This window comes from Cydia pomonella, unplaced genomic scaffold, assembly GCF_033807575.1.
Source record: "Cydia pomonella isolate Wapato2018A unplaced genomic scaffold, ilCydPomo1 PGA_scaffold_183, whole genome shotgun sequence".
Classification (NCBI taxonomy): Eukaryota; Metazoa; Arthropoda; class Insecta; order Lepidoptera; family Tortricidae; genus Cydia; species Cydia pomonella.
Window position 1 is genome coordinate 285,287 of NW_026907824.1, and position 21,556 is coordinate 306,842.

Sequence of the window (21,556 nt, forward strand, 5' to 3'; positions counted from 1 at the left end):
TTATTCATGTAGGCCTAGCAACAAGCACTTATGAATAGTAAGACAGTATTACATATAATTATCTTAATCTAATTATCAGAGCAATTTATTGATGTTGTAAATATTATTCCATATATAATACTAATGAATATAATTCATAGATCAAATTTAATACTAAAACTTTCACAAAATATAGTCATGCAAAAAAAAAAATGTATAAAAATACTAGTCTAGATTGTTTCTAGAATAAATTCTAAATGTCAAACAAATATAATAAAAACAACAAAGGAAATACATGCATTGGAATATCCATTTCATCATCATTATTCAAATATAATAAATAATTAATCATTTCGAATCACAATTAATCCCACGTTGTTTTATCATTCATGTAGTCTTGTGTGGTATAATAAGCTTTAGAAATAAGTTTACGCTTTACATGATTCTTAAATTTATTAATTGGGAACTCAGTAATATGGTTTGGAAGTTTATTATAAAATCTCACACAATTACCCATGAATGATTTTTTAATTTTATGGAGCCGAGTGAAGGGCACGGCGAACTTATGTTTATTTCTAGTATTAATATTATGAATGTCACAATTTTTCTTAAAATCGGCAGTATTTTTATGCACATACAGAATATTCTCATAAATGTATTGACAGTGCACTGTCATGATGTCAATTTCCTTAAATTTATCTCTCAGTGAGTCTCTATGGTTCATTTTATATATTGCTCGAATAGCCCTCTTCTGCAGAACAAAAATGGTATTTATATCTGAAGCACCACCCCACAGTAAAATACCATATGACATAATGCTATGGAAGTAACTAAAATATACTAATCGAGCTGTTTTTACATCAGTTAACTGACGGATTTTGCTTACTGCAAAAGCTGCAGAACTCAGTCTATTCGAAAGAGTAGCAATATGGGGACCCCACTGGAGTTTAGAATCTAAAGTTATACCAAGAAAAACTGTACTATCAACTAATTCCAATTCCTCATCCTTCACAATGAAACTTGTTTTTACATGCCTTACATTACTAGTGACAAACTTAATACATTTAGTCTTATTCTCATTTAACAATAAATTATTAACATTGAACCAATTTACTACTTTTGAAATAGCATCGTTTACATCATTGTAAGCTTGTTGCTGTCGTTTGACTTTGAAAATAAGTGAAGTGTCGTCTGCAAACAATACTATATCATGGTGGGTCTTTACAAGGAATGGCAAGTCATTTATGTAGATAAGGAACAGGAAAGGTCCCAATATTGACCCCTGTGGTACACCCATAGAGACCAATGACCCCGGTGATCGCTGTCCATTCACATCGACCCTTTGTATTCTACCATTTAAGTAGGACTTAAGTAAATCCAGTGCCGCTCCTCTAACTCCATAATAGTGTAGTTTCCTGATTAATGTTTCATGACAAACGCAGTCGAAGGCCTTAGACAAATCACAGAAGATACCTATAGCATCTCGTGACTCCTCCCAGGCATCGAAGATATGCTTGATTAGCTCAACACCAGCATCGGTTGTCGAGCGACCCCGTGTAAAACCAAACTGCTTATTATGCATTAAATTATTGACGTTAAAATGTCGTACTAATTGAGAAAGAATTAATTTTTCAAAAATCTTACTGAACGTTGGTAGCACAGATATCGGTCTAAAGTTAGTGGGGTCAGAGTTGCTACCCGATTTAAATAAAGGAGTTATTTTACTATGTTTCATTAAATCAGGAAACTCGCCGCAATCAACACTGTTGTTAAATATAATTACTAAGTCAGGCGCTATAATTTCTACTAAGGATTTGACAGCATGGACAGAGACTCCCCAGAGGTCATTCGTTTTTTTGACATTAACCGAATTAAACGCCTTTACTACATCGGAGGTACAAACACGTTCAAAATGAAAATCTCCACAACACTCTGGAGCGTTATCTTTTAATAGAGTAACAGCGGATGAGGGTGATGAATTTAAATCCTTAGTTGTGAAAACTGGTACGTCAGTGAAAAAATTTTCAAATTCTGTAGCTACTTCTAAATTGGAATCTATAATTTTGTTATCAATATTTAGTTTAAAATCATTCACTCTGTGTTTCGAGCGACCAGTCTCCACATTGATTACTTTCCAGGTTGCTTTAATAATGTTGGGACTATTTTTTATTCTTTGACTTAGATAATTTCGCTTAGCTATATGACAATCTATTTTAAACTTTTTCGAATATTGCTTGCCATGTTCTTTAAATTCATCACTCGTGTTAAACCGCCGTTCCTCATACAAGGTATACAGTGCACGTCTTCGTTGATGTAAGTCCGCAGTAGCCCACTCACTAAAAACTGATGCACCACTAACTACGACCGATTTTGAAGTAAATATCGCATTATAATGATCCATAAAAGTGTGAAAGAATGAATTATACATACTATTTGGACCCATATCGGAAGACAAAAAGGGTAGCGCCTGAACTAGACTTTGCTTCATTCTTTCTACGCGGTCCGAGGTTACTGGTACAAAAGTTATTTGTTTTCTCAAAGTATTTTTCCTTAATGTCTCAAATACCATTAATTGACCTAAGTGGTCTGATTCTAAATTACTGATAACTTTTTTAGTAATAGGAACAATATCAGTGAAAATATTATCTATACAGGTTGCACTAGTAGCAGTCACTCTAGTAGGCTCCATAAACATATGGTTGAGATTACCAGATTTGAATAGATTCAACAATCTACAAGACATTGTTGAATTTTCCAAAATATTTACATTAAAGTCGCCGCATATAAATAATTTCTTACTAGAAGATGATATTTTAAGTAGCACAGAATCCATTACACTATCAAAGATTTCAAAATTACTTAATGGCGGCCTATACACACAGACAACAATAAATTGCTCCAATTCTACTGCACTTAGTTCTATAGTCCGTTCAACAGACATGGATACAATATCCTTACGTTCCTTAAATTTTAACTGACTATTTAATATAATTAACGACCCACCATGTATGGAACTAATTCTGGTGAACGAACTTCCCACCTGATGATTATTAAATTGAGGCATTAATTCATTATTTGTTAACCAATGTTCAGTAATACATAAAATATCAACATAAAAATCGTTCATAAAAAGTTCAATCTGTAAATCTTTTCCTCTAATACATTGAATGTTTTGATGCACCAGGTGGATATACTTTCCATGTTTACAGTATTTTTCATTATATTTATTTAAAACTAAATTGCCAGAGACAGAATCTTTTGTCTTAACAGCTAGTTTAAATCATTGGTTATGACTGGAACCAATTCCAAGCTCATACTGGGCTGCTCAATAGGAGCAGAGTTGTCTGCCAAATTCTTGGCAGAAATGTCAAGTAAATAGGATAGCGATAAAGCTATTTGTCTCTTGTAATAATTTGAAAGGTAACACTTACCTTTAGTCAAAAACACCATAGGCATATGGTATTTACTAACAAATTTGTTAGTGTCAATTATGATAAACTTACTACTATATGTACAAAGATTATATAGAGATATATTCAACTTATGTCTAATGTTATTTTCTGCCTCTGACATTTGCTCACAATAGGGGAATGTGAAAATAATAATTTCATGCACTGCAAGTGAATTTAACTGTTCAAAGTATTTAAGTAAATTATTTTTGTTCACATTTCCCCTATTACCCATAAGAATTAGCAGTGTTGTCTTAGAATTAATATTACTGTCATTTAAAATTTGTTTTAAGATATTTTCAAAGCTACTGTGAGGCAGACAATTGCTGATTGTACTAAGTCCCTTTAGGTAATAGTTTAAAAATGAGCTCATATTGCTCCCAATTTCATCACAATACATAATAATATTAGGTTTAGGTGTGCTTTGTTGTGGAGTGTGGAAGGAGCTATTATCATTTATTTGCTGTTGTGGTAAACTGTCACACAGGCTTGGATCGAGTACACTGGTCAACAAATGTCCAGTCGCTTGCTTACATGCACATGACTGGGCATTGGTCAGCGACTCAAACCGCTCTGAATTGTGCTTAATCTGGGATATTAAATCATCCATGGCTAAAGAATATTCATTAATCACCTTTTTCGAACTCTCATTTATTGTTTCTAGGGATTGTATAGAATCCTCCAAACTCTGAACTTTTGATTTTAAAATCTGTGTGTCAGTTTCATACTGTAGTTTACTATGTTCTAATTGAACAGAATACAAGTCTAACTTATCCACTAAATTAACATTAATTTTACAAAATCTCAATTTCTTAAAAAACAATTTATTCATTTTTGATAACCTCTGGTTTTTTTTAATCATTCTATTTAATTTAATATATTTTTTGAGTTTGTTTCCGCTGCAATTTACTAGTCTTGGTGTGGTGGATTCATTGATTAAATCTATACTAACAACAGGGTTTTCAATTGGAGCGGCAACCAACTGTGAGTCGGGCCGGACCAGTTCCTCGAATAAGTTTTGAGTGTGTGCCGCTGCAGCAATATTTTGGGCCTCCTGTAGCTCGTAGATTTGCTCGTGGGCGTCGTGCAGTGCTCTCTCTAATGAGTTGATGTCTGTCAAGGCCTGTTCATATGCTGCACTACACTCAGTAAACTTGTCAACCGTCTCCTGGAGCCGGGCCCGCTCTGAATTTACATCATTGTAAACATTTTCTAAAGAACATAGTTCCTTCTTTAACTTCTCTACACTATCAAGTGATAATAATAGTTCCTTTTCACTATCCTCTCTTTCACTAAGCAATTGAGCACACAATTCCTTGGATTTTTTTAATTCCAGCAAGGTAATTTGGAGTTTGTCAGCCTCCTGCTGGCGAACAGCTGCAGCTGCTCTGCGAGTTAGCATTATAAATATATTTTATAGTAGGATAGACCCAAAACAAACCAGGGAATTGCTTACTCAAGCTAAGCGATATTACGAGCGTACTTACATGAAATAGTGACGTTTCACTATGCCTACACTGTGTTCTGACTCTGTACAATGATTTACTACGCTGTAATACAAACAAAATTGGTAATAAATAGCGATAAAAACATAGAAAATATACCGAGACGAACACAAATTTAAATTTATAACCTACAACGGCTACAAATTTAAGATATTACAAGACACTTGTAAACGTCACTAAAGCACTTCACTTATTATGTATACATTAAAATTAACACTAAAACTATTTAATTCACACCAAAATGGCTTAATATTACATGAAATATAATTAAATATAGAATAATTAAAAGGGACCTAGCAAAATCAGCTGCTGATTCTTTGACAGCCAGGGTTGCCCCAGTCTTCTCAATCTTGGTTTATATTTTGGAATCCCATTGGGATCTCCGATACCTTGCTTATGATATAAGAGCTGCGGAAGGCGCATGTTTTTACACGAGCCACATAGGTAGATAGCCTATGTGGCTCGTGTAAAAACATGCCAAACCTATAATACCTATGAGCTACCTACATACTTATTGGTCATCATTGACCATGCTACTTCCACGACTGCTGACTGGTCTGTAGGAAGTGTATGTAGGAAGAAATAGATAAACTTTGCTTGGTTTGGATTAAATCCTAAGAATTGACGCAGATGTTAACGTGTGTGTTTCACGAAATTGGCTGCCATATTACAACCTAGAGGGGAAATTAGGCATAATTGGGACTAGTCAGGTTCCCTCAAGATGTTTTTCTTCACCAAAAAGTCACTTGTGAATTTGTAATTATATTTAATTTAATAAGTTTCAAGAAATTGATTAGTAAGAAGCGGAGTTTGAAATGTTTGAATATCGGACCTCTGGTATAAAATCGCACGCCTTACCGCTGGGCCCCAGAGCTTTAATTATTCGTATTATGCCTCCTTCTTCAATGGTCGTTAATAAATTGAACAATATTGTCATCAAGATGCACACAATTCAATAAGTCCTCGATTTGCAATTACGATCTCACAGGTGCCAGCGCGATTTCATTATCCAATTACAGAGGAACTGTCGCTTAAGTCAATTATCTCGTGTCTGCCATAGGCACCAGTATCTAGCACAGTAATTATGTGTTCTTTTGTCTTAAAGGCTGAATAAAATACTTAGAAGGTATGTTTAAAGACGATTTAAAGGCAGCAAATTATTGCAGGTGACTAGAAAAATACCCTGTATATTAGTCTTCCTAAATAGAGTCATGTCTAAAGTGGCCTTAAAGCCAGTTTATTGTTTTAAATGTACTAATTTCTAATATACAGTTATGAAAATGCGTCTTTATTTGTGAAAAATCCACCCACCATTATAATTAGTATCATTACACATATTTAAGTGTAGGTACATCGCAGAGTTCGTAGACGAATATACATTCGTATGTGTTAATTCGAGCATATTTGCAAAAATCTAAATAGCGAGGCTTATGCCTTATTTTTCCTTTTCCAAAATTAATGAGTCATTCTACTTTTATGAAGAAAACTTCGTAAACTTATCTCGAGGAAATTTCATAATAATTAATCGAAAATCAACTGTTTTCGCTCACTTAAATACTTAAGAGGTTGTTTACATAAGCCTTCTGAATGTAGGTACTTAATATATATTTCATCCGAGTGTTGTTTTTGTTTGTTGTGTTGTTTTGTTTGATTTATGTGGTGTTTTATTTTTGCGAGTGCTTTTATTTGCGGGTTTTTGCTGAACGAAAACTTTTCGGTATCTTCGTAAATACACCAAGATGGTAACGAGCTAATTAATATTAACTAAATAGTTAAGGTTATGTGCGGTCAGGGAAAGGTCTCCAAAATGAGGTCAAAGCCCAGACAGCGGCGGTCTTGTCTTGTTGGTAGGATGCTGTCTCATAAGTAGGAAAATTAGGCGTTCGGAAGCTCAGGCTTTACGAGTTTGTATTAAAATGGGGGCTCGCTGAAACTCATTGGGGCCCGTTGCATGAAAGCTTGTAATTTGTAATACAAGCGGAAGTCTGACTAATAAAAGGAAACACATAAAAAGGTTTTCTTTTATTACATGTTACAGTTTACAGTGAATGGCGCCAGAGAGGTACCATGTTTGCCGACTTTTAGGATATTCTAACCATTTGATACTTACTATGATTTATTACACAATCTATTCAACTAAATCTTGTTTACACCGATAGACAGCGAGCTGCAAAATTACATGGACACATTATGAATAGAATTCATTCATAAAGTGGCCATACACTTTTGTAGCTGGGTGTACTTGTACATTTTACAATAAAAACATTCACATATATTTTTTTATTTATTTTACTCATGCCTCAGGCTTCCTCCCGGGAAATCCGGGAATACGTGAATTGTACAAAAGACATAGAGAAGGCATGTAAGTGGTTCATGAATACGGCATACTGGTATTTAGCGTTCCTTGCTTTCCAATTCACAAGGCATTTTATGCTTGACAGTGGGCTCAATCACTACCGTACCAGTTTGATGTAGGCCCGCAACACCTTGCTGTATTAGGAAGTTAGATTTGTACTGGTTATTGAAGCGTTGTAACTACTAAGCGTGTTGAATAACAGGTCCAGGATCGATCTTTGCCGGGACGTCACAGCATTGGCTCTCCGCCAGGATTGTGATTGTAAGTCTTGGTAATGTGGTTACCGATGAAGGTTTAGGAATAGGATAATGTCAGTGTGACGCAGGCACATTGTTCAGAAAATTCTAGACCGCTTTGAGGAAAATACAAGACAAAAAATCCTATTTATGACATTTACTGTACGCATTTTTTTAAATATACCTCGCCGGTGGCAAACAAGCATACGGCCTGCCTGGTGGTAAGCAGTCACCGTAGCCTATGGACGCCTGCAACAACAGAGATATTACATGCGCGTTGCCGACCCTTAAAAAACCTGTACACTCCTTTTTTGAAGAACTCCATACTATAGCCACTCGGGAAAACCTCGGCAGGAAGCTCATTCCACAGCCGAAGCGTTCAAGGAAGGAAATTTCTCTTAAACCGCACAGTACGCGATCATTTAGGTTCGCCTTACATGTATGTTTTAAAGAAGAACTCCATACTATAGCCACTCGGGAAAACCTCGGCAGGAAGCTCATTCCACAGCCGAAGCGTTCAAGGAAGGAAATTTCTCTTAAACCGCACAGTACGCGATCATTTAGGTTCGTCTTACATGTATGTTTTAAAGAAGAACTCCATACTATAGCCACTCGGGAAAACCTCGGCAGGAAGCTCATTCCACAGCCGAAGCGTTCAAGGAAGGAAATTTCTCTTAAACCGCACAGTACGCGATCATTTAGGTTCGTCTTACATGTATGTTTTAAACTTTTACAAACTACTTTCAATATACAACATATTACTACTCACGTATATAATCACAAAATTGTATTGAATACTTATTAATAATTCTTATTGTGGCTGTGGACTCCATATAACGTAACTTGATATAACGATTCACTGCCTGTAACGTCGACATTTGTTGGCTATAGTTAGTTGACATCAGTATTAATTACTCTCTATATAACGAAAACTCTCCATAACGTTAAAAAAACGTCCGGTCCCTTGAGTGTCGCTATCTATTAGAGTTTATACTGTATCAGCTTTGTAAAAAGTCATTTATGCTATAGAAGCACTGTTTAACTGGCCATTAAAACACTCTTTTTTAAAGGGCAACGGTGGTGGTGGTGATCTATGGGGAGTCGGTTAAATATCTTTCTACTCATGCATACGACACTTTTTGAAAGGTGCTGAATTAGGGTTAGGGCGTATTATGTCGTACATGTATTTTGTTCGGACTACTTGAGTAGTAGTTTTTATTTATATTATCCTATAACTTGTTTCAGCGGAATTTATATATTATATGTCATTAATAATCAACATAAAAATTTGCATCTATTCGTGTCCTTGCAATAATAACTATTCTACGTAAACGCACCTCGTAAGCCCTTCATCGAGAGCACGCACTTTCACTCAGGATATACCTCAAGGGAGGAATGCCTCATTTATTTTTCCACGTCTCACTACTTTTCCCAAGGGCACGAGTTCCACTTTCTTTTTTAATAACAACACGCAGTCTTACGTTAGTCTTGTGAAAATATATTGACTTTGATATCTTGATGAGTCATGAAACCAGGGTGAGGGGACAAAAATTTTGATTACCATATTACTTAACGTTTGTTGCTTATCGTTGTCGTTCAGTTCAAGTTACCAACCATTATTATACCTTACATTAACTGTTTACTTACAGGACACGTCAACAAAACTTACCCGCGACCCAGAAAACTTTTCACAGCTTTTAAAATTACAAACGTAAAAGGTTTTGGCAGCAGTCGCACTGCGCGCGGGGCGTATAAATCTGGGATCCGTTTAAATTTTAAGGGAAAGTGCGACCGACGAAACTGAAGCCAATGGCCCAGTAATGGGCTACAGCCCCCCAGGGAGTTGTGTAACGGGCAGAATTATTGTGCGTTGACTGTCGGCACGGGTCTGGCTCAGAGCCAGCGCGCACTGTGACTGGCCTCTAAGTACCCATTGTTCCCGGGAAAACATTATGATATTTATTAAACCTCCTCCAGAAACATTAAACAAAAATCAAATTTGGAAGACATAAAATTAAGTTAAGAATTACTTGAAAGCTTGGAAACATTTACGGCACAGGGGAAGAATCCCTCCCTGTTATGAAAAAATGTGACTGACCTTTAGTTTTTGTAAGACGCCCGCCTGAGATAACTTACTTACCAACCCCTAAGACGCTCTCGCCTCTTACCTATTACCCAAATTCTCGCTGTCCTCACCTTTTGTAACCTGATATTGCGCAAAAGAAACAGAAGCTTAGCGCAAAATATCTATAAAATACTATACCCACATAATCTTAGGCACCGAATGGGTCTGATTATTGAAGGTTTGAGTATAAACTAAATTGTGCGGAAAATAGACAAGTTTACTTATGAAGTGAGTTGAAGAGGAACAATATTACGCGCACATACAGGCTATCACAATAGTTTGCATGCAAAGTAGGGTAGGATGGGGGAATGTGATAGGTTCTGGCCGTTTATTTCCATTGTTTACTAAGCGTAAGTCGAATGTCCAGGCAAACATTAACTAGGACTGGGACTTTGAGATATTAGTAAGAATATTATAGAGAATATAAGACAGCCAGTTTCCTTATGAACTTAGTCCCGTTTGATATCATGTAAAATAGGAGTGTCACAAAATTTATAAAAATTGGAAGTTACAAACTATTAAATTATATTCAAAATCTTCATCAAATCGCGGTAGGTAAATTGTGAAGGTCCGTTGTGGGAGATCGTTGTTCAGCAGTGGACTACTACCCCGCTGATATAATGATGATTATGATAATGAAAATGTTCCAGTATCCTTAACAATTGACTCCCTTATTCATAAACGTGTACTAAAGTTACGATGCCGCTAATCATCGTTTGTCCCTTTCCATCATACCAATACGTCGGAAAGGGAAAAACGATGATTAGCGGCATCGTAACTTTAGTACACGTTTATGAATAAGGGGGTGAATGTATAACCTTTCAATATAATGAGTAATGACGTGCATTTATGCCGTTGACAAACCTGAATCGTATAGCGAATAAAAATATATTGAGTGTTAAAGGAAGTTAAATGTTATGGAAGTAAGTCAAGTAGACAAAATGTATACTTTGGTTAAGGTTTCTTTGTAAAGAAATTACTAAAATTACATACATGTTTGCAAAATAGCTATTAATCCTACACCCCTCTATCTTTGCACTATTCGTAAAACACATTTCGGTAAAAAAGAGTAAGAAAGGGTCACCAGATTTTGAGTATTTTTTTACGATACAATGGTACTAAGGCGCTTGGGAAATCTAATAAAAGTTAATAAAACTAGCACTGTCCCACACGAAATAGTTATTGCTACGTTTACAACGTCTGGAAATGCTTTCAAAATGGTTACCGGTTGGTAACGACTGTAGCTGTAACAGCGAAAATTATCAGTTCAGTTAAATCGTCTATTAAAGAAATATCTATCTACTAAGTGCATTTTAACAGTTATCTGTGCGCTTTAAAGCCAGTGCGAAATACACACCTTTTACATACCAGGAAGAGACACACAAGCTACAAGTGTTTGTTAATAAGGCCCTCCGGTCGGTCTTCCGCAATTTCTGGCCTAAGACCATAAGAAATGAGGATTTGTGGAGTATGTACCGACAACCTCCGATTGCCCAAGAAGTAGCGCTGCGGAAATAGAGAGAGATCTGACATACCCTTCGAAGAGGAGATGCGAACAGTGTTTGAGTGGCGGCCTCAAGGCGGAAAATGAGCCCGCAAACGCCCAGAACGAGGTGCGAGTCGTAGGGTAGGACAGATCTGGAACAAGGCCAAGACGGTTGCTCAAGATAGAAAGGCGTGTAAGGATCTTGTGGAGGCCCTCTGCACCTCCGGGGTGCCCAAGGACCAACAACAACAACAAGAGTAGCGAGTGATAATCACATTCGGGGCTTATAGCTGCTCCTAGTAGAGCTAGGACCGAATACTTAATCATTTTGTTTAAAGTTGCACACACTTTTTTCATTTGGTAATTTTACGATATTTTATTTTCTAGCTCTTTGTCCTAAGTGCTTTTTATCAAAAGTGTGAAATGTGTCCCGAGATTTTTATTTCCATTCCTTACCATTTTTCATAGACTTTGTATGATGGTAACGGAATGGAAGGAATGTAAAATATATGGAAGTTTTGGGACACCTTTTTTAGGGTTCCGTAGCCAAATGGCAAAAACCGGAACCCTTATGGATTCGTCATGTCTGTCTGTCTGTCTGTCCGTCCGTATGTCACAGCCACTTTTTTCCGAAAATATAAGAACTATACTGTTGAAACTTGGTAAGTAGATGTATTTTGTGAACGGCATTAAGATTTTCACAAAAAAATAGAAAAAAAACAATACATTTTGGGGGTTCCCCATACCTACTTAGAACTGAAACTCATTTTTTTTCATCAAACCCATACTTGTGGGATATCTATGGATAGGTCTTCAAAAATGATATTGAGGTTTCTAACATATTTTTTTTCTAAACTGAATAGTTTGCGCTATTGACACTTCCAAATTGGTAAAATGTGTGCCCCCCCCCCCCCTGTAACGTTTAAAATAAGAGAATGATAAAACTAAAAAAATATAACCCTGCAAACTTCCACCGAAAATTGGTTTAAACGAGATCTAGTAAGTAGTTTTTTTTAATACGTCATAAATGGTACGGAACCCTTCATGGGCGAGTCCGACTCGCACTTGGCCGCTTTTTTCTAATAGGATCGAAAGACATCGTTATTCTTAGTACCTAGCTAGAAATATCTTGAAAAATCCCAAGTTTGAAAAAAGTGTGTAGTCGTAGTGCATAACTTTAAAGGTGCTCCACTGTAGACCGCATCATCACTTACCATGTGAGATCGTGGTAAAACGCCTGCCTATCTTCCATTAAAAATAAAATGGCTTGTTCATTTTGTGTTCATTCGGAATGAATGATGCGAATGAAAATATCCAAGACTATTGGATAGTTTCACTTATGAAGTCATTTTCGAGTGAAAAACCCAAAATGAAAGACGAAAATGAACACAAAATGAACCGTCTGATTTCACCTTACTCGTAAGTAAGCGAAACGAGTGAAATGTCACTGCTAACTACATTGCTTTGTTGTAGGTACTCCCCCCTGCCCGACACCAGCTTGCACCTGCCGCCACGCAGTTGTTGATATTCGCCACCCTTTCCAGTAGATTTCCCTAGGTAAGTTAAATAAATATTATTTCTTCCACTATTGCTCTTTTACTGGCAATATTTTTACTTGTACGCTATATAAACATGTATGTGTTTGTCTAGTTTTAAAAAGACGCGAAAATTTTAACTTTAACTAAAATACTATTAGGACCAGTAAACAAAGGAAACGCGCATGTGATACTTCTGTAGTTGTAGGCGTCCATAGGCTACGGCAATCGCTTGCCATCTGGCGGGTCGTGCGCTTATTGGCGACGGACGTAGCATAAAAAGGTTGTTCTAATAAAAAGTACTTATAAGATGTATATCTTATGTTTATATCTTTGATGTGACCTTCCCTCATTTATTCAAGTTTTCTCCCTAGCGATTTGCCTCGAAGGCTCAATCATGTTGTAATGTGGCTCTCAGCGTGAAGTAATAAAGTTTCATATCAAAGAAAATATATCAATAATATCAGAAATTTGTGTGGTATGAAATAATAATGATATTGGTCACGCCCACCACCCTCCCTCAGCTTTTCGCGCTATGCGTTCGCGACTAACACACAAGACAAAAAAAAGTGGCGGTGACATAATCGGACAGACAGACGAACATGACGAATCTATAAGGGTTCCGTTTTTTGCCATTTGGCTACGGAACCCTAAAAATCGAATGTGGATTCGGCCCTTGCATGCCTTGACTTCAAGGTCCTTACAAAACACGTAATCATGTATCATCCCTATACTGGTTACCAAGATTCGCGCGGTTAACAGGAATAGCAGGGCATTACTACTTTACACGATGTTAACACTTCAGCTTCACCGATCAACATACGGGTATACAACGTAAGTACACACCTACACAGTGTATTTGAAATAATAGGTGGCTGGGCGTTTTGTATCGAGTTGGATCAGATCCTGTCGTTGTTGATATCATCGTTATTCACGTTACACATGTTTTACGTGGAACATCATTATTGAACTAATAAGTACAAATAGAAATATTTGTAGTTTACACTTTGATATACCAATATAAAATGAAACGTAAGTGAAATGGTATAAAGTACGTTTTCAAATGTACGCACATTATGTTCAGATTAGGTTACTAGCAATAAGACGAGGAGATCAACGTGTTTTATATATCTTAGAGTAATACATATGGTGCTACTTTACCACAATAGTGTAATAAGGGCCCTTATTCGACATGCTAAAAGTGACGTTTCGTGTTGATTTCCATTTGATGTGAGAAATATTGTGACTTGTCGAATTGCTATTATCACCACCTGTCAGTGAACAATATCCACACTAGAGGCGGGGCGTTGTACCGGAATAGTTTTTAGAACAGGTTATTTGTAATAGACTACTTTTAGCTTGTCGAGTATTTAAAAGTACGGACTTTGATTTCTGAAATAAAACAAATATGAAACTTTTATCACCTCGTACCTCCATTCTTACCGTTACTTTAGGTAAAATAAAATTTTGTTAACAGATGGCCGTCTGGGTGTCTGTTGTATCTAAAAATAATGTAATAATATATAACAAAAATATGACAATAGATTCATAGCCTTCACTCAAAACGTCACCATATTTCCGACCCTTACCGAAATAATAAGTCGATATTTGTATAAATAATCCTTATTTGTAAGACGCCTAAGCACGGCAAATACGTAAACTGCCTATTGGGGGTCATACTCGTAAAACTGGTATTTTAGACGTACTTTTGGTACGAGTAACAGAGACGTACTTTTGGTACGCAGTCCCAGCTCTAGTCAGGATTCTAGTTGTCAAATATAAGCGTGTCGAATACGTATTAGTTAACTGTCAAATGAAATTAGATCAACGGTAGACTTTTTTGTCGATGGGTATGGCTGCCATGTTTGGATTTATGACATTTAAAAGGGGATCCTAAGGCAGAGAGTAGTTTTACCTGTACGATTTTGATTCTTCTACTGGACGCAAGATGGAGTTAGCTGCCAAATTCCGATTAGGCTGACGCAACTAGGAAGAAAAAAGTTTTGTATGGAATTTGTTTCGCAAATCATTGCCAACGAAGAAAAAGAAAACGCCAGTGCTATTTATTCTGTCACGTTTACATCAAGTCTACTGTCAGCCTAATTGCTTTGTTTGTTTTGAAGGCTTCAATGTTTTGTTCGGGTATTTCGTGTAATTTCTTTATTCTTTAGTGCAAAAATCGAACATAGTCAACCGTGATCAGAGTAAAGAGCGAGTTTGTTACAATGCCAGCGAGAAAACGGTTTACTAAGTGTGAAATATGTGGCAAGCGAGCCACTCGAGAAAATCACGAAAAAAGGGATTTTATGGCGAAATTTTTCCTTGGATGACGACTGGTAAGTATTGCTTTAGATACTTTTGACCTTATTTTGGGTCAGCAGGCTATAAACACATCGAAAATTAGATATTTTACATTATTTTTCGTTGTGAACTAGGGATGTACTATAACTATCGATAACTGTAGTTTTATTTGTATATCAGTGTAAATAATTAAATTAAATATGTGAAATATCCTTAGAACTAGCATGCAATATGACCATAATTAATTCGTCGAAGATTAATAATGCATAAATTATCTATTACTTATGCATTAATGGTCATTAGTTAACATATTTTTTTTATATTAACCTAAAATGTAAGAAAATTAATCTCTGTTTTTATGATAAATAAAGAAATATTATAGGACATTATTACACAAACTGACTTAGTACTAAAGTATGAATGGCATGTGTTGTGGGTACTTAGACAACGATATATATATATACCCACAACACATGCAATTCATACTTTAGTACTAAGTCAGTTTGTGCAATAATGTATATATATATGTACATAGACCTAATTTATAAGTATTTATAAATACATAGAAAATACCCATGTCTCAGGAACAAATATTCATGCTCATCACACTAATAAATGCCCGTTCCAGGATTTGAACCTGGGACCATCGGCTTCATAGGCAGGGTCGCTGCCAACAAGGCCAGACCCGTTCTCATGATTAACAGACATATAAATACATAAAAAGTTAAAGCATTGATAAAGGGTTGTTGATAACTGGATGCCGAAAAACATGATTTATAGATGCATATTAGCGCGAAATAATCAGTTGATCATCTCATTAGCAAACACATGGAATATAAACTGTAGATAAAGTCATGTTTTTCCAAGGCTGTATGTTTTCAGATGCAGGCAGTGGGCCAAATTTGTTGGGAACGAAGACCTGATACATCTTCCCATAGAAAAGTTACATTTATTCAAACATGTATGTGCACATCATTATGAAAATCAAGCATTGAATAAAATAAAAAAACACGACTTAAAAACTGTATTAAAATAATTCGGGTCCACATTAAGCCCGACCAGATAGTATTCCAATTAAGAACTATCCACTATATAACATACAACTTAAATGTGGACTCGATGCTAACCTGATTTCGAGTACAAAATTTGTAGACAGGAGCCTATGTTTCAACCCTCCCATTGTATAGATATCGATAAGAATCGTAAGCGTGTAGCGTACTACACTATTTAAATCGCTTATGTTGGTACTATGGTTCTTTGACAGTTCTTTGTCGTACATTTTGGTAATGATTTGCGAAACAAACTGATTCCACTCGCTAGTATGGAAGTCCCGTCTCTTAAAACGTAGTGATTATATGCTCTTTGACAATGACATGCAGTTGCGTCGATGTAGATCTATCATAAAAACGTACATGTGACGCATGTGACAATTGTCCAGGATGAAAGAAATATCTTGACAATTAACATAAAGCAATACAATACCACAAAATGTCAACAAGAAAACAGATTTATTATAAAAATACAAATTATATACAAAGCTTCATTTTAAAACCAATGGTCGTGGGTTCTAACCCCGGCTCTTAACAATGTGCATCTTGTAACATGTACCGATTGCTTTTCAGTAGAGTAAGATGGAGTAGCCCCAATAAGGTATATTTTCCCCTCTGGGTTAGAAGGTCAGATAGTAGTGAGACAGGGAGATATAGTGAAGAATGCGGAAAAACAAGCATTTATTGTGTTGTTAGGCTAGTTCTTTTTTTCAAAATTTGAAAACGAACGCCACAGCATGCTCAAAGCCCCCTGTGAGTCAGAATCTGTTAAATTCAGGCTTAAGACGAAACAGGAGCTGAGCCCGTACACAAATTTGAGATTTTTAGGTAAAAGGTAAAAAATATCGCCGTCGCGCTGACGAGTGTGGCACCCCGTACCTAGCTAGAGACTATCCCTTGTGTGTGTACCAACAAACCAAATTTTAGACAAATATGATACGTCTTCTTCTTCTTTGTCGTTGTACTCTTTGCAGAGCGTCGTGGTCAACTGCTGATATCAGGCGCAGATGTTGCTTGCCGTACGATTTCTCGCCATTTTTCGCGGTTGGAGCCATTCTGGCAAATGCGTTCAGGGGACCCTTCATGGCAGATTTTATTTGGTCAGTCCATCGCATAGGTCGCCTTTTGCGCGGTCTTTTTCCGTTTGCTCTACCCTGCACCACTAGACGCTCTATGGAGTCGTTGTTCCTCCTCGAGACGTGACCGCAAAAACTGAGTATACGAGTCTTTACGAGAGTCGAAAGGCGCTGCTTGATACGGAGTTCTTTAAGGATGGAGACATTAGTCCGAAACTCGGTCCAGGATATCCCCAGCATTTTCCTCCAGCACCATATTTCTAGGGCGTCTATCGTCTTCTCCTCTGTCTTTCGGATAGTCCAGGTCTCCGCAGCGTATAAGAATATAGGAAAAACGAGGGCCCGTACAAGCCGAACCTTCGTGGTGTTTGTGACGTTTCGGTGATACGTAGCCTATACGTAAAAACTAGCCAAGACAAATCCTTTATAATTTCAGGATTTTCTACACAGCACAGAACATGGCACCCATATAGATCTCAATTCCGTTGTCGGCGAGTCAACAACGACACATATTCTTAATATTGAACTTAATTGGCTCTCATTTCACATTTATGTTTTAAATTAATTATAGGCATAGACATACCATATCCTATTGTAAGTACAAAGTTTCAGAGCAATCTAGCAAGTCATTTTAAAATGAGAGCGTAACTACATTTGTATGGAGAACCGAATTTACTGCGGACGCACAATGTAGCATAATCGGATTAGGACCAACCTCGAAATCTCTGTAACAGTCATGAAATTTATTATGTATATAAATTAAAGGCCCCTTTTTCATGCCCAAACCATTTAACATTTGGGGACCTCGAGGAATCCGAGCCATCTTGGAAACCATCAACACAACAGTCAACATTAAAACTTATTAAATTCTACACAAAAAAGTCCTCGATATCTTTGTAGAACAATACATCTTGTTATAGAGAATACTTGCTGAATCTAAGTTTAACGCTTATACACTTCCAGGGGACATTCTCTTAAAAGGAAACTCGGAGGAATATGAATTATATTTTTAACTATACATTTGTACGTGGTCTACCCCAATATTAACATTTTACTCTACTGTGACTAAACCAGAAAGAAGGATTATGGGTGTAAGTACTGATGATTCAGTACACCCAGTAGCTAGGTATTAGGATACTGGACGGATTTTTTTAAATGACGTACCGTTAGATTCCTCTTGCCATTCACAACCTACTTTTACTTGTTCTATTTAAGAAAAATCAATACAGCCGCCTTGAGAGGACTCCGAATATTAAATCATATTTTTTCTTCTAGCGCCTAAACTATTGAGCGGAGTACAGTAAAACAGACATCAGTAGATCCACAGTTAGTATACAAGTGCTATGCAATACAAAGTTACTAAAATTAACGGAAGAAAAAGGTTTAGGGCTAAATAATACGTCATTTAAAAAATCCGTCCAGTATCCTAAGCTACAGGGTGTCCTGAATCCTCAGTACTTATACCCATAACCCTACTTTCTGGTTAAGTTGCAGTCAAGTAAAATATTGATATTGGGGTAGATTATGTACAAATGTATAGTTAAAAGTGGAATTTTTATTCTTCCAAGTTTCCTATTAAGAGAATATCCCATGAAAGGGTATAAGGGCTAAATCTGGGTTTAGCTAGTATTTTTTAAAGCAAGATCATTTTTTTCGCAAATATGTCTAAAACTATTTTATGTAGAATTTTATAAGCTTGAATGTTGCCTTACACGATTATTGAATAAAGAACGTAGATTTAGAGTAAAACGCGAATTTCTCCTGGATGGTCCACATTTTCCAAGATGGCTGCGGTTCCTCGAGGTCCCCAAATGTCAAATGGTGGGCATGAAAAAGGGGCCTTTAAGGGGCGTATATACATACCAAATTTCATGACTGTTCAGACATTTCGAGTTTGGTCCTAATCCGACTGTGCTAATGCCACTATGTACGTAAACTGTAACTGTACTGCGGACTCAACCTTCACGTTATAATTTTTTAAGTATTAACGTTGACATAGTAACGAAAATAATAAACACGTCAATTGAAGTAAACAATATTATTATATGCAAGAAAATTTTGCAAAATTGGTACATTAATGATTAATATGTAAAACACCATTAATTATTGAATTAAAATTATGATTTTGTGTTAAAAAATATGAGACCAATTATACAGCCCGATTACAACATTATACATTACATATTAAAAATGATTTTCATGGAAACAGTAAATATACACAGGTGAACAAAGTTATAGTAAAATAGGTGCATAATTTCAGAGCTTGCCTGGCCCACCTGTACCACCTACCATGACCACGGCCGTCTCCTACTATTATTTTTTTCTAATACCTATGGCCTTACTAGCGAATAGTATTCCATGTTCTTGATCCAGAATTTAAACCCTTAACTACATATTTGTGGCACTTGGGGTTGAATTTGAAACTCTAGGGCACTAGCGTGGCTCTATGAGAGCGCCTTATATAGGCTTCTGGTGACCAGAGGATCAGCATTGTTAACCAGCGCGGAATTGCACCCAGCCTTCTGGGCACCCTACCGAGCGACCAGAATATAGGGCAAATATTTTACGTATACGTTTTTGACTTAAGTGTTTTTATCATGTTTTATATTTAAACTTACAGATGTCGAACTACCAGCAAAGTTTTTGAAGAGGTGAGGTGTAGTTTTTATATTTCCTGGTACCAAACTGATATAGGAAATTGGAACATCAGTAAATAATCTACACCGAAGACAATGAAATATAGTCACATAATACTTTAATGTTTTATTTTATTAAAGAAATCGGTAAAAAAATGTGTTAACTGAAAAAGATAAATTTTATTTTATTTGTAGTTGAATAACAAAATATGTATTTAATCTCCTTTTAACATAGGAATTCTCTTTGTGTAGGTACATATAAATAATAGGTACTTAGGTCTTGGTAAGTAATATAGACAGTACAGTAGGTCTTATCTTAATAATTTGAGATCTCATACATGCGTTCCAATATATCTGATGGCGACTGTACATACAATGGGGTCGCGTATACGAGTACAAAGAGCATTAAAATAGTTGTTGATAGACCAAGTGAGCGAGCTACTATGGTACCTATCTTTATATCAATTTTATGCATTATGTAATAGCGCAATACAGAATTTTTTTTTGACAAATGTAGTATTATTTTTATAGTAATAAAGGTTATTCATGAACCATCTCGTAATTTAAAAAAAAACGGACTTTATCTCTAAATCATATGCCTTATATTTACAGATGTGTTAGGTTACAACTTGGTTCGTGAATGTGGTTTAGAAGCAACTTGAGACTGGGTGCGGAGTAAATTGCATCAATTTTTTTTACAATTTTGAGCGTTTATAGGAGAATATGTGGAGCGAGCATTATTCGACGTGTAGGTGTGGGTTCAACAAAAAGATCGCATGTCAATAGTTCTTTATTGTCGTTAATATTCAATTAATAATCACCTTTATCGACCATCAACTGTGTGGTCACTTTTTAATTGATTGACGTTGTCAGGTACAGTTTCACTACTCGCCGCCGCATTGTTCATAGCGCATTACTTATCCTATCGAATACAAGATGTCGCTGATTCCTGTAAACTTATGTTTTTAAAAAAAAGACGCTTTACTCTATGCCATATATTGTAGGAAAGGAAGGGTATTCCCTGTCGTACGTCAAAAAATCCAAGATGGTGCCCAAGCCCATGGACAATAAAGTCTAGCAATAAAATCAACACTTGTCAAAATTTGACATTAGCAATCCACAGTCAGGTGACAATCAAATCAAACCGAACCACTTCGAGTTCAGAGCCATTTCAAACTATATAGTAGTAATAAACAAAGTTGATTTTTGTTTGATTATTTTTTCTATGAATGAGTTTGGATTGTTCCAAATGATAATATCCACAGTTGATAGAATCAACACTTGATACAATCAACATGCGATAGAATCAAGTGTTGATTTGATGTGGACGCGAAATTTGACAGTTGTGCATCTCGAATAAGGCCCCTGATCAACTATGTGTTTTTGCCTGTTTGTTTCCCGAAGGTAATAAAATAAAGCACGTTACCGCCAGCTCCGATGACTCCACGAATTTTTGTTTGCAATATCGAAATAAAATTAAAAATATATTAACACATTAATTGACCTAGCTTTAGCGAAGGTCTCCGTTTCAGCTTGGGCATTTGTATTTTCCCGGATGTTCTCCTCTTCGGGTCGCATTTTTTAACCGATTCTTTGCAAATTTTGTGAAAAAGTTCGGTAATTAGATATAATTCGTATGACGTTTCGTTTTTTAAAAAAATCTTTAAAATGTTAGAAATTTATTGTGCTATATTTTCTACACAGTCGTAGCCTATGTATTCTCATCTAATAAAGGTATTAGATGGGAAAACATCGGTTACGATGAAAGCCGACATCAATCATACAAGCGTAGGGAGGGGGTTGTGATGGCCTCAACGTAGAAA

At 36.2% G+C, this 21,556-nt stretch overlaps 1 protein-coding gene across 1 annotated transcript in view; it reads left to right on the plus strand.

The window, feature by feature from the left end:
• The first annotated feature begins 10,867 nt into the window (after positions 1-10,867).
• The window catches only part of LOC133533589 (synapsin-like), a 117,132-nt gene continuing 106,443 nt past the window's right edge, over positions 10,868-21,556 (plus strand). Inside the window, exons 1-2 of the mRNA XM_061872590.1 lie at positions 10,868-10,877; positions 12,681-12,693. Coding sequence (XP_061728574.1) covers positions 10,868-10,877; positions 12,681-12,693 — 23 coding nt within the window. The remainder of the gene's footprint in view (positions 10,878-12,680; positions 12,694-21,556) is intronic.